Source organism: Staurois parvus, unplaced genomic scaffold (genome assembly GCF_062004578.1).
Source record: "Staurois parvus isolate SC_StPar_1 unplaced genomic scaffold, SC_StPar_1.0 ptg000891l, whole genome shotgun sequence".
Taxonomy (NCBI): domain Eukaryota; kingdom Metazoa; phylum Chordata; class Amphibia; order Anura; family Ranidae; genus Staurois; species Staurois parvus.
In genome coordinates, this window is record NW_028318687.1 from 1,488,137 (window position 1) to 1,501,461 (window position 13,325).

The following is a 13,325-nucleotide window of genomic DNA, read 5'->3' on the forward strand; positions in this document are numbered from 1 at the left end:
TGTTCTTACTACTAAATGTTAGAAGTTTGCTTTGCTAGAGTCATTGTTCAGCAACTGATATTTCGTTTACTCCCTGATCCCTTGCCACCATAGCTCCCCACAATTCTGTGTATTTATAGGTAGGCTTGGGATGGCCAAACATTATGTGAATATCGGGATCCAATCAAAACGGGCTCTGTGGATTGCCCTATTGCCACATGTCGTTCTCCTATAGAGGAACCAAAGCAACCAAACGGAACAGCGGCTGTATTTAATCAGATGCACCAGCTGTTCAGGTATTCTAGCAGCAGCATTGTAGAGGGGCAAAATGTCAAATGCTCCCCCATATCTCAGAAGTACTGGGGATCTCTGAGCACTAGATCGGGGCAGCAGAAGGAAAATCGAACTAACTGCTTGGAGCCCAACCTTTTTAAAGTGAACATGTCACTTTACCTAGTACCAGCAAATCGATGGGTTTGGTTAAAGCTACAATACAGGTTTAATTAAAGAGATCTATTGTACACTACTGTGCAAATGTTTTAGGCAGGTGTGAAAAAATGCTGTAAATAAACAATGCTTTCAGAAATAATGTTAGTAGTTTATTTTTATCAGTTAACAAAATGAAAAGTAAATGAACAGAAGAGCAATCCAAACCAAATCCTATATTTAATGCGACCACCCTTTGCCTTCAAAACAGCATCAGTTCTTCTAGGTACACTTTCACAAGGAACTTTTTGAAGCAATTCGGCAGGTAGGTTGTTCCAGACATCTTGGAGAACTAATTACAGAACTTCTGTGGATGTAGACTGCCTCAAATCCTTCTGTCTCTTCATGTAATCCCAGACAGACTTCATGATGTTGATACCAGGACTCTGGGAGCAAAACTATCACTTGCAGGTCTCCTTTTCTTCTTTACGCTGAATATGGTTCTTCATGACATTGACTGTATATTTGGAGTCCTGCTTCAGAATATATTTGTGGCCACACACGCCTCCCTGATGGTATGGCATGATGGATAAGTATCTGCCTGTATTTCTCGGCATTGAGGACACCATTGACCTTGACTAAATCTCCAACTGCATTTGCAGAAATGCAGCTCAAACTTGCACGGAAATTCCACCATGCTTCACTGTTGCCTGCAGACACTGATCATTGTAGCACTCTCTAGCCCAGTGGTTCTTAACCTTTTTGGAGGTACTGAACCCCACCAGTTTCATATGCGCATTCACCGAACCCTTCTTAATTGGAAAAATAAAATATGATTTTTAAAATTCAAAACATAGGTATATATTTATACATAGGTGCACAAAATGAACAAAACCATTAAGAACAAAGAACAAAACCATTAAAACATGATTTTCACACAAAAACAAAATAATGAATATTTACCGCAAATCAGTGTGACTTCTGCTGTTGTCTTTCAGAGGCCAGTTCAGAAATGCGCGGCATTACCTTGGCAAGTGCCACTCTCATGTCATTTTCGCAACAAAGTCTGTTCCTTTTCTTCGTCTTTATGTCCAGCATCCTCGAAAAGGATTGCTCACAAAGATATGTTGTAACAAACGGTATGAAAATTCATCCCCCATATAGTAATTCATCCCCCATATAGTAATTCATCCCCCATATAGTAATTCATCCCTCATAGTAATTCATCCCTCATAGTAATTCATCCCTCATAGTAATTCATCCCTCATAGTAATTCATCCCCCATATAGTAATTCATCCCCCATATAGTAATTCATCCCCCATATAGTAATTCATCCCCCATATAGTAATTCATCCCCCATATAGTAATTCATCCCCCATATAGTAATTCATCCCCCATATTAAGTCCCCAAGTCCCCCCTGTGTCAATTCACTTACCTTTGCTCCGCGCGTTCCTCTCGCTGTATTCCCGCGCCGTTCCGGTCTTCAGGGCGGACTGTGAGAGGAGCCTAGCTCCTCTCACGTTCGTCACGCTGCCCCGCCTACACACATCCTGACAGCCAATCACTGGCTATCAGGATGTGAGTGGCAGCGAGACTGGCCAATCATTGCATTTGAGTCCCTGCCGCCCGAGAGGAGGGAGGGGAGCGGGCGCCCGGCACACAAGAGCCGCAGCTTGCCGACCACTGGGCATGTCATCACAAATCATATGAGTCGGGTGTGGGTCACCTCCGCCGAACCCCCGAGACTGACTCACCGAACCCCTGGGGTTCGATCGAACCCAGGTTAAGAACCACTGCTCTAGCCCATCTGCAAATTGCCTCCTGCTACAGTCCCAATATTTCAAATTTCAGTCCAGAGCACATGCTGCCATTTTTTCTGCACCCCAATTCATTATTTTCATGCATAATTGAGTTGCTTAGCCTTGTTTCCATGTCAGAGGTATGGCGTTTTGGCTGCATTTCTTCCATGAAGACCACTTCTGGTCAGACTTCCATGGACAGTAGGTGGGTGTACCTGGACCTAGTAGTTTTTGCCAGTTCTCTGCTGATGGTACCACCGAACATCTTTCGATATCAAAGGGAAGTAAGCGTTATGTCTTTCATCTGCTGCATTGTTTCCTTGACTGACCACTGCATTTACAGTCCTCAGTGTTGCCCGTTTCTTTGTGCTTTGTTCAGAAGACTGTGAACAGCACATTTTGAAACCCCAATCTGCTTTGCAATCTTTACCTGGGAGAGACATTGCTGATGCAGTATAACAGTCTTGTGTCTTGTTGCTGCGCACGGTCTTGTGTCTTGTTGTTGCGCACGGTCTTGTGTCTTGTTGCCGCGCACGGTCTTGTGTCTTGTTGCCGCGCACGGTCTTGTGTCTTGTTGCCGCGCACGGTCTTGTGTCTTGTTGCCGCGCACGGTCTTGTGTCTTGTTGCCGCGCACGGTCTTGTGTCTTGTTGCCGCGCACGGTCTTGTGTCTTGTTGCCGCGCTCGGTCTGGTGGCTTGTTGCCGCGCTCGGTCTGGTGGCTTGTTGCCGCGCTCGGTCTTGTAATGGTGTATGACTTGTGACATGAAACGGTCTTCCACAAGCTCCCCTTAATAGCAGAGGTTTGCTGTTCTTCACCCAGTTTTAAGCCTCCTAAACAGCTACTTTTGTTTCAGGTAATGACTGTGTTTTAACCTAGTTATGAAATTGTTGATCATTAGCTCCTGCTTGGTATAACTGGTTAATCATAAACCGGACTCTAATCCTACAAAATCCCTGTGTGCAATAATGGATACTGGCTTGAAGCCAAAGGGTAGTGACAACAAATATTGATTTGATTTAGATCTGTTATTGTTGTGTTTTTTTTTTTTGTTTTTTTTTTCCCTGCTGGTAGAAACTTACTGTTTTTGTTCTGCTGAACATTTTAAGGCAATTCCATGGTATGGTGCAGGTTATTTGTGTTTTTAGCATTATAGTTAGCCAGTCAGTTGTGTAGCTCCAGGACTGGACAGTGGATAGCGATCACTGGTTGCCTGTAACAAACTGCCATAAATTTAACTGTATGCAAAAAGCCTTTTCGATTTTGGGTCATATTCCTGTGCACATGAAATGGTTAATCCACTCTTTAATGGAAACAGGTCATACTATGTACTGCACACCCTTTTTTTATGTAATTCTAGTTTATAGAAAACATTTTTCAATCCATGTTGGTGGTGTTTTTGTTTTGTTTTTTTGTTTTTTTTTAGGTTTCTTTTCCCTTTCTTGTTGCCCTCTGGGTGCTTAAAGGGTTAACGCCTTGATTTTATTTATTTATTTTTTTATGGATACCTTATATGATCATAATTTTAATAGCAGTTTTCTTATTTCCACCCACAATAGGACAAAAAGAGAGCCCGGTGTTTGCTTTTCCTCTGCTCTTGAGAATGGACCCCGATTTTCAGAAGCTCTTTGTACATTCTTTCACATGGAACTTCAAATGTGAATCTTGTGGGTACACTTACCAGGACAGGTGAGTTATTTGTATTCTAAGTGCAGATAGACATTTCAAGTCATTTTTTTTGCCTAAGGTGTAGAGTAAATATGACATAACATCTAATCAGCCACTTTATTATTCACTAGTCCTATAAGCCTTTATCATACAATACAGGACAATTGATCCATAGAGTGTGGGTTATATACCACAGCCTTCAGGTGATTGGATACTGGCGAAAGTCTTTGCTGCGTTGGCCCACCAGTACACCTATCTAACCCCGTCCACTCTGAGGCTCCAGGTTTTGCTAGTGCCCTTACAGTGGCTATAGAAAAGGACTACCTCCCCCATTTTAAAATAATTGCGTTGTGTTGCTGCAGCCTGAAATGAAGACCGTTTTTGTTTTATCCAACTGTATTTATTCAGTGCAACTTATAACATCCAAGAGATGTTACACCAACATGTCAGATAAAAACTTAAAATAAAAAATAGAATCACTGAGTTGGAAAAAGATCCCCCCCCCCCCCAAAAAAAAAATTATTTTAAAGTGTTCCTAAACCCGCAACAGTAAAATCAGTCTGTATATACAATAAAGCATATGGAACCTAATAGTCCTCCACATTATGTAAAAAGGATGTTTGCCTTCTCTGATCCTCCCCTCCTACTGTCCCTAGTCAGCCTGCTGATAGAAGAGAGCCTTGGGGGCAAGCTGCATATGCTCAGTTGGTGTGTATTGCTGGAGTTTTTTTTTTTCTTTTTTGGGAGAGTGCATGTGGTCAGCACAGGGCCAATCGGTGCTGTCCAGACAGGGAGTCAGGGGTTATGTAGCCTCATATGACGATCAGGGGAGAATGAAAACTCCTCCTATGCGCTTTAACCAGTGCTGTGCTGGACACTGATAGAATTCACAAGACTGCTCTAACTACTGATGAGAAAATATATGTAGCAGTTTAGATTTACTAAAATAATTGCATTTCCATGTTCTGTTTACTGTCGGAGACCAGATATAGTGAATGCAGGGTCCTGGGTTTAGTAACACTTTATCAGTGATCCGCTGTGGACATTTTGGTTAGCTCAGCATGAAAAGAGCTTTCCTGAAGCATTTCAGTTCCTGGCAGTTCCTGGCAGGACAACTGAAGCAAACAATCTACTATGGGTGGGAAGGCACTGTCAAAAGATCTCCAGGATAAAGTTGTCGACAGGCACAAGTCGGGAGATGGATGCAAAAAAGACTTCAAAGGCTTTATTAATGCCTAGAAGCACAGTAAAGTCTATTATTAAGAAGTGGAAGGTATTACATGTTACAACGCAGAACCTCCCTGCATCAGGCTGTTGCTCCAAGCTGGATGAAAGAGCCAGGAGGAAACTGGTCAGAGAGACTACCAAGAGGCCTACAGCAACTAGCAGTAGCAGGACTTTGACAAAGAGTGGTCATTGTGTACATGTGACAACAATAACATAAAATTCTTCTCAAATGTGGCTTGTGTGTGCAATAAAAAAAACCACTCAACAAAGGGAACATGTAGTAATGACTGAGCAAAACGCACTAGATTTTAGATTCTAAGGCCACATGGAAAAAGGTGTTATGGTCAGATGAGATTAAAATTTAATTATTTGGCCTCAACACTAAATAATATGTCTGGCGGAAATCCAATACAGCTCACCATTCCTACAGTAAAGCATGGAGGTGGTAATATCCCGTTATGGGGGTGTTTCTCTGCAGCAGGGACTGGAGCATGTGTCAGGATAGAAGGTAAAATGGTTGGGGCAAAATACTGTCAAATTCTTAAAGGAAAATCTCCTGCCCTCTACTAGAAAGTTGTCATTTTGGAAAGTAAATCATCTTCCCATTGACAATGACCCAATTCACACACCAAAAACGACCACACAGTGGTTGAAGGAGAAAAAGGTGAAGGTCCTTGCATGACCTTGTCAGAGCCCAGGTTTTTTTGGGTTTTTTTTGCACACTCAGCTCTGCTGCGTACAAGCAGCAGGGTTTGGAGCCAACAGTCATCTCTCTTGTAAAAGCAATCTGAGCAGCTAACTAGGTGCTGGATTGCTTTTCCAAGCAGTGGGAGCGAACGTCCCCCACCGCCTTTGATGGGCTGACCGATCCTCCAGACACAGGAATCCTCGCGCGTGTGAGCCACTGAAAAATCCAAACAATCCCCAGCCTGTCATATATCATGACCAGCTGATGGCTGTCCCCTAGGTGTCAGTAGGTGGGGTGTGAAGTGATGAGATCAGAGTACAGTGGGTGACAAGTAGGATGATGTAACTCCCAGATGTTCCCTGAACAGAGGAGGTTTGGGACATGGAGGAAGAGGGGCGGGAGGTGGTGCGGTCCAGGTCAGGGTGAGTCCAGCCAGAGGGTCATGTGACTGGGCACTGTGTGCAGCCTCAAACCCCCCCCCCCCCCCCCCCCATATACACCTATATCTACTGTTTACACAGCTACACCCATAATCTGTGCCCCTGTGTATTGCATCCTCCTCCTCTGTACTGTGTACACTGCTCTACCATCTCTAACCCTGTGTATTCTATCACTCTCCTCTGTACTGTTTACACTGCTCCACCCATAATCTATAACTCTGTGTATTGTATCCCCCGCCTCTGTACTGTGTACACTGCTCCACCCATAATCTACAGCTCTATGTATTGTATCCCCTCCTATATACTTTGTATATAACTCCACCCATAATCTTTAACCCTGTGTATTGTATCCCCTCCTATATACTGTGTATATGGCTCCACCCATATTAATGCATGTTTTGTTACCTGCAAAAAAATGTGCATTATTTAATTTTTTCTTTTGTAAAGGTGAACTTATCCTTTTAATGGATTGGACATCGGAGCTTGATTTGGCTGCTCAGCAGGCGCTTGTACTGAGCACCCAAGTTCTTCGGTGTGCAAGGATAACCTGAAGGAATACATATTTTTTTTTGTTTGTTTTTGTTTTTCATTGTGCCTGGCACCTCATTTACTCGCTCAGCAGATGCGCTTCTGCTGATTGTAAGAGAGCCCATGATTCTGATCAGTCATGTTTGCCGTAGGCCCTGAGGAAGGTCAAAGTTCATCTGAAGTCAGTAGTAATTTCCCAGTTTGGAGCAGCGTCTTTTACTCGCATCACTCCAACCCACTGACTTGGGCTCCCTTAGGCCCCATTCACACCTAAGCTTAGTATTTTTGTGCAAATCTTAGTCTGTGTTGCGCATTTTTATGCACATTTGCGAATGTTTTTGTGCGATTTTGTTTAGACCTTTTTGGGCTTTTTGAGTTCTGGCATTTTTGTGTTGGCTAATAGAAAAAAAATTCACCTGTGACATCAATTGTTGGCATGTTTTGCCATGCCAGGAAAACTCTCTTGGTCACACAACCAAATATGCTAAAGCGCATGAAACACAATTTGTGCGTTTCTGTGTATTTCTATGGGAATGAACGTGCCAAAACTCATCAGTCTGTCCAAATGGAGCTATAAATGTAACTTTTTTGCGCTTCATGCATTCTGCTTCAGGTGACTTGGAGTGGAGACGTGAACCATCTCCTCGGAGTAATGATGTGAGTTTTTTTTTTTCCCCCTGAGATGTTTTGGAGCTTTGTGCTGCAAAATGCTCAGGTGTGAATGAGGCCTAACAAACCTGAAACATGCGACCTGTCTAAGGCAGGATTTACTGCTACCATGTTTAATCTGTTACAGAGACTGTTGCCACTACGGAAATCAGTGAGAACTAGCAGCTGCAATTGCTCTTCTGCCTCTTATCCCACAGACTATATTCACATGCTAAAACCTGAATTGTTTGACTTTTTCTGTGGTAGAAAAGAGGGCGGACATTTTAGCAGGTGGTTCAAGATTTTTCACCACCACAACTTAAAGAAGTTACTTTATTAACTTCTCATCGCATACTTTCTAGGGTATACTATCTAGCAAGACTCTATATTTGAGGTAGTGCGTACTAGTCTGGATAGATATGTCTACTGCTATACAGCCCTTGCACATGCAGAAATGCACAAAGAGGGCTTTTATAGAAAGCCTTTTCCTCTCCTGGATCAGGCTTGTTGGGCCTTATACAACAAGGTTATTTCCTCATATTCCCAAAGCCTTATATTCCATGGACAAGGGACACTCAACAAAAAATGGTCTGTCCCCACCGTGCCCCTGGTCATTCTTGCACTGAATTCTGTCTGATTACTATTGAGGGCATACCCTTCTTTGAAGATTCAGTGGATAGACATTTGGAGACTCTTATTTAATTCTCCTTCCAGTCAACAGGCCCTGCCATACAAGCCAGCATTTTCCACCCCATCAGTTGCTTAAATTATGGCAGACTGGGCTTCAGAAATGAATAGTGATTTTTTTTTTTTTTTTTTTTTTTTTTAATCCTAAAAAAAAAAATCTGTGGAAAGAACTAAAGATCAGAGTTCATAGAAGAGGCCCACGGAACCGTCAAGATCTGAAGACTGGGTCAAAATCACACCTGAGCAATGCATGCGACTAGTTTCTCCATATAGGAGGTGCCTTGAAGCTGTCGTTACCAACAAAGGATTTTGTATGAAGTATTAAATTTCAGTTAGCGTGTGTAATACTTTTTCCCTGTGTCATTCCATTTTATTACACATAATTTCTGAACTTATTTGTTATGGTTTCTTTTGTATGTATGGATTGCATGGGCTGTTACTGACACAGGGAGAAAATTTCATGTCCATTTAGAAGTATATTTTCCTAGAAAAATGGTGACTTGTTCAATACTTATTTTACCTACTGTATTTTATTTATTTTTTTTTTTTTTTTATATCGGTGTTTTTCCGTAGTAACAAGAAATATACAGCTACATTTTTTTTTTTTGTTACTATTTTGGGCCAGTTTTCCTTAATGGAAATGTCCAGAAAAAAAAAACAAAAACAAGGTATAGTCCACCTGGTTTCACAAAGTAGTTGTGAATATATGTACGGTTTTTCTAACACGTGTCAAAGTTCCAAATTGTGCTTAGGCATTAACATTTCGTGTTCCCTGAGGCGCAAAGGGGTTAAGGTACATCTGTAATTTAAAAAATATTCTAAACTGAGACTAAAATGCCTTTTTTAAGCTGGCCATACATTGTGGATGGAGGAAAACGTTCATTTTTTTTTTTTTTTTTTAAACTAGGTGGAAGGAAGAATCTCCCCACCAAGGCGTTGATCAAGGAACATTTTTGTCATGTCCTTTTGAAAGAAGTTAAACCATCAACCTCTGTGGAAAGGACACAACTACACATTGATTGAAATTCAACTGGTTCCTTTTGAGCCAGCTGCATTTTGATTGGTAAATGCAAGCTTTAGATGACAATGGTTTAGTCTCTGGCTGACCCTCCTACTCCATCTGCATGTTCATGTTGGCCAAAGGCAAATTGGAAGGTGCTGGAAACAGGAGAAGGTGGGTTTAGCTCGGGACTGAACCAGAAAGTTCAGAAGCGTGTTAGAATTTACCTTTTGGGGCACCCAGAGATTCATGATATCTAGGGTGCTCTTCGAGACCTTTGACTTGTGTAATGGGTCTTTCTTGAGCAGTTTGTCTCTATCCCCTTCCACAAACCCTTTGTTAAGGTGGCACTCTCTTGCACTTAGAATTTCTCATTTGTCTTATGTTGGAAAGAATCCGTAGTGGGAGCTGGACAGTATTCCTGTTCTTGTAATGGCTGCATCAGTTAGGTGGTGGTCTGAACTGAGGTGATGTCTAACCACCAATGTCCCTTAAGGCTACCATACATGTTTCAGTTTCTTGTGATCCAGATAAAACTGAAGCTACTTGAACAGGGTTAACTTCTTAAACTTTTTGGAGTGGCAAAATGACTTTATAAATCCTAATTTCTATTTTTTTACATGCAGGTGTCAGAAAACAATGACAACTTTTACAAAGATTGTCCCAGATTGGAGGCCTTTGAATGCCACTCACAGATCTCCATGCAACAAGTGTCAGGCTGAAGACCAGAGGCGACAGATGCACTTTGAAACGTATGTATGACAACCAGCATGTTGCAATCAAGCAGACCTTGCAGTTGTTAAAATAATAAAAACCAGAATCCCTTAAATCCACGTCAGTTTGAATTTTACACCTCTGCAGAAGAGATTGTGATTTATGGCTTTGGGGACAAATACAATTGCGTACTCTCTGTGATACTTTATTTGTAGTATAATTACCATGTTATGGGAATGTCAGGTGGGGAGTGTTTAGTGTGGCTGCAAAACAGCACCTTTTATCTTCCTAAATATAGGGACATTAGCCTAGAATTGTGTGTGTACTTGGTGCTGCACTACAATACACCTCCCTCATAAATTTAATTTGTGAGGTAATCGACTGCAATGTCCAACTATAAATGACACCAAAAGAAACAAAAAAAGAAAACAAATGCAGCCACTGCATCTAATGATTGGTAAGCTGCAGTATATTTTTGGCTTTAGGTTTAATACCACTTGAAACGCATTGTGTTTGTCTATTGTCGTGACCTTTTGTGTGCTGGTTTTCTGCAGTATTTTCCATAAAATGTAATATGATTCTCATCTAACTTCAAGTGGGTCACATACTTTTTTTCCTGCCACTGTATACAGTATATAAAATGTCTTATTTGCAAGCTGCCAACCTTCTCAGTACTGTATTTGTAGTATAGTGAGGATAAAGCTGGGTACACACTGGCCAAAAATCAGCCAGTTCAGCAGGTACCGGTCAACTTTCTGTCCGTGTGTATAGCTGTCTGTCCAACAGAAATTGGTCTAATGACCGGCTTATGTTGAAGGGACATGCTGGAAAACCAGCAATCGCCACAAGTGCTGATCCGTGTATTCTGGTGGAGGGGAGGAGAATACAATAGCACAATAGGGGAGATCACATCGCCAACATCATTTGTGTTGGTACAACAGTCTGGGCTGACCTGAAGTGTGTACTGAGCCTAGGAATCTGTGGCCTCTGGCAGTCCCAGCAAAGCTTGTCCTAATAATTTGTATGTTAGTGCAAATAAAAAGGTATCACGGACAGTACTCGGTAGTTGTGGGTTGCAGAACAGGTGGTGTTGTATTTGTACTGACATGTGACACATTGATTGCACAAAGGTCCCAACTCTTGTCACTGTCAATTTTGCTGAGCAGCTTGGGTGCATGGAAATGTGGAGATTATTAAAAATAAAGACCTGTGAAATAAAATAAGGATTTCATAGAATAAATACTATCATTATATAAATTAAACTGGATATGGTAATAAGGATGCAGCCTTTCTTTTGCGATGGTGTTTTTTTTTTTTTTTTTGTGTGAAATTCCAATCACATTTGGTTAGCTTTATTGTCCTGGGTATCCCTTTTTGGGAAGTTAACCCTTTGTTCCTATTCTCATGAGCGCAGTCACCAGAACAGCATGTAATTTTATTGAAGTATACCCAGTGGGGACACTGTAGTAAAAGCCTAACCGAGGCTCTAACACCTGCTCAGGAACAGAGAAATAAGAATTCACACATTCTAACCTTTTCCTTTTTGTTTCCAAAATGCCTGAAATTCTGCTTTTAAGCTTTACCCATTAATGTATCTCAGTGATTACATAAGCTCCTGTACAATTCTATAAAATGCTTTGGTTGTTGCTGTGTTGTGGTACCTTAGTGTAATCGGAATGTTTCTTGCAGGCTACAACCTATGTTCATGCTTCACTTTGTGGAAGGGTTGCCAAGCAATGATTTAAAGGGATATGCGTTTAAGTTTGAAGAACACTTGTATGATATTAAGACTGTTATTAGATATCGTGACCAGCATTTTTCCACATGGATGGCAAATGATGATGGTGAGTATTGTCCGTTTCTTCAGTGTTTACTGATTTCTAGTTTTTGTCATCACCACTCAGAAATATATAAAGGCTACAACCTTTTTTTCGGTTTTTGTTTTCACTCTTTACCCGCCTCCCACCCGCTATATATGGTAATGATGGACGCAAGGCTGTTCTCTCGTTCTGGGAGGACACCATATGACGTTCTCCCACTCTAACTGCGCATGTGCAGCTCTGGGGGCGCGCAGCAATCGGTGGTGCGCTGTGTCCTTCGAACACAGCGGATCACCAATCAACGTAAAGAGCCGAAGATGTCTGATCGGTTATGTGATCAGCTGTGTCCAGTCACAGCTGATCACATGTAAATAGGGAAATGCCGGTTATCAGCGTATCTCTCCTCACGAGCTGTCATGCTGACAGCTCGTGAGGAGTGGAGAGCCGGTAATGTGCATCCCTCAGAGGGGACATGTACACTGATCATCAGGGCACTGATGATCAGTGTAGCCCAGCAGTGCCAGCTGTCAGTGCCCATCATTGCCAGCTGTCAGTGCCCATCAATGCCACATATGTGCCTACCAGTGCACATCAATGCCACATATCGGTGCCCATCTGAGCCGCCTGTCAGTGCTGCCTTTCAGTGCCCATCAGTGATGCCTGTCAATACCACCTACCAGTGCCACCTCATTAGTATCCATCAGTGCAGGCTATCCGTGCCCATCACTGCAGCCTCATTAGTGCATCAGTGAAGGAGAAAAATCACTTATTTACAAAACTTTATAACAAAAACTAAGACTTTTTTTTTTTCAAAATTTTCAGTTTTTGGTTTGTTTAGCAAAAAAATAAAAAACCCAGAGGTGATTAAATACCACCAAAAGAAAGCTCGGTCTCAAAAAAATGATAAAAATGTCATGTTTACAGTGTTGCATGACTGCGCAATTGTCATTCAAAGTGTGACAGCGCTGAAACCTGAAAATTGGCCTGGACAAGAAGGGGGTATAAGTGCCCTGTAGGCAAGGGGTTAAACACTTTTTGTGTAAAGGGTTATGCTTCATAATTCCTCTTCTGTTATGTAGACTGTGAATAAGCTTATTTTAAAGTGGAACTTCACTCAAAAACTGAAGTCCTGCTGCTTTGCTCCCTCCCCCTGTCTGTAACAGAGTTACAAGTTTTTTTTTTTGGGGAGGAGCGAGTATTGACGTATTATCGGTACCCACTCCCACTTCTGCAGTCTTTGCCTAGATGTGGAAGATGTCCCTTGTCCCTCCCCTTCTGCAGTCTGCTGGGACCCGTCTCATGTCCCAGGAGCTTGCAGGACCATTCATAATGCACTGTGTGATATAACACATGTGCAGTGTGAAGTCCCCTTTTCAAGATGGCAGTGCCAGTGACACACGGCGGTAAGAACCATTTGTGGGAAAACAGTGCTGTACCCTAGGCACTGGTAAGAACTTGGTTCTTAAAAGTCAGCAGCTACAGATTTGGTGAGTTTTTTTCCCCCACACATAATTGTTACATGAGTGGTGAAATAGTTGCACTATGCCTTGCATCTGATGCACTTTTTTCTATTTTATTCCCACCAATTCTACTGAGAATGCAAGTCACATGTCTACTGATCTCTCAGCTTCCTGCTGTTCCAGAGAGACAGCCCCAGTACATCCATCAGCATCTGGGTTATCAGTCTTCTACCCCAGACA

The 13,325-nt window shown here is 42.1% G+C and overlaps 1 protein-coding gene across 1 annotated transcript in view; it reads left to right on the forward strand.

Annotated features, from left to right (window-relative positions):
* USPL1 (ubiquitin specific peptidase like 1) overlaps positions 1 to 13,325 on the forward strand; it is a 59,524-nt gene that overhangs the window by 40,067 nt on the left and 6,132 nt on the right. Inside the window, exons 6-8 of the mRNA XM_089656147.1 lie at positions 3,765 to 3,894; positions 9,718 to 9,843; positions 11,495 to 11,649. Coding sequence (XP_089512273.1) covers positions 3,765 to 3,894; positions 9,718 to 9,843; positions 11,495 to 11,649 — 411 coding nt within the window. The remainder of the gene's footprint in view (positions 1 to 3,764; positions 3,895 to 9,717; positions 9,844 to 11,494; positions 11,650 to 13,325) is intronic.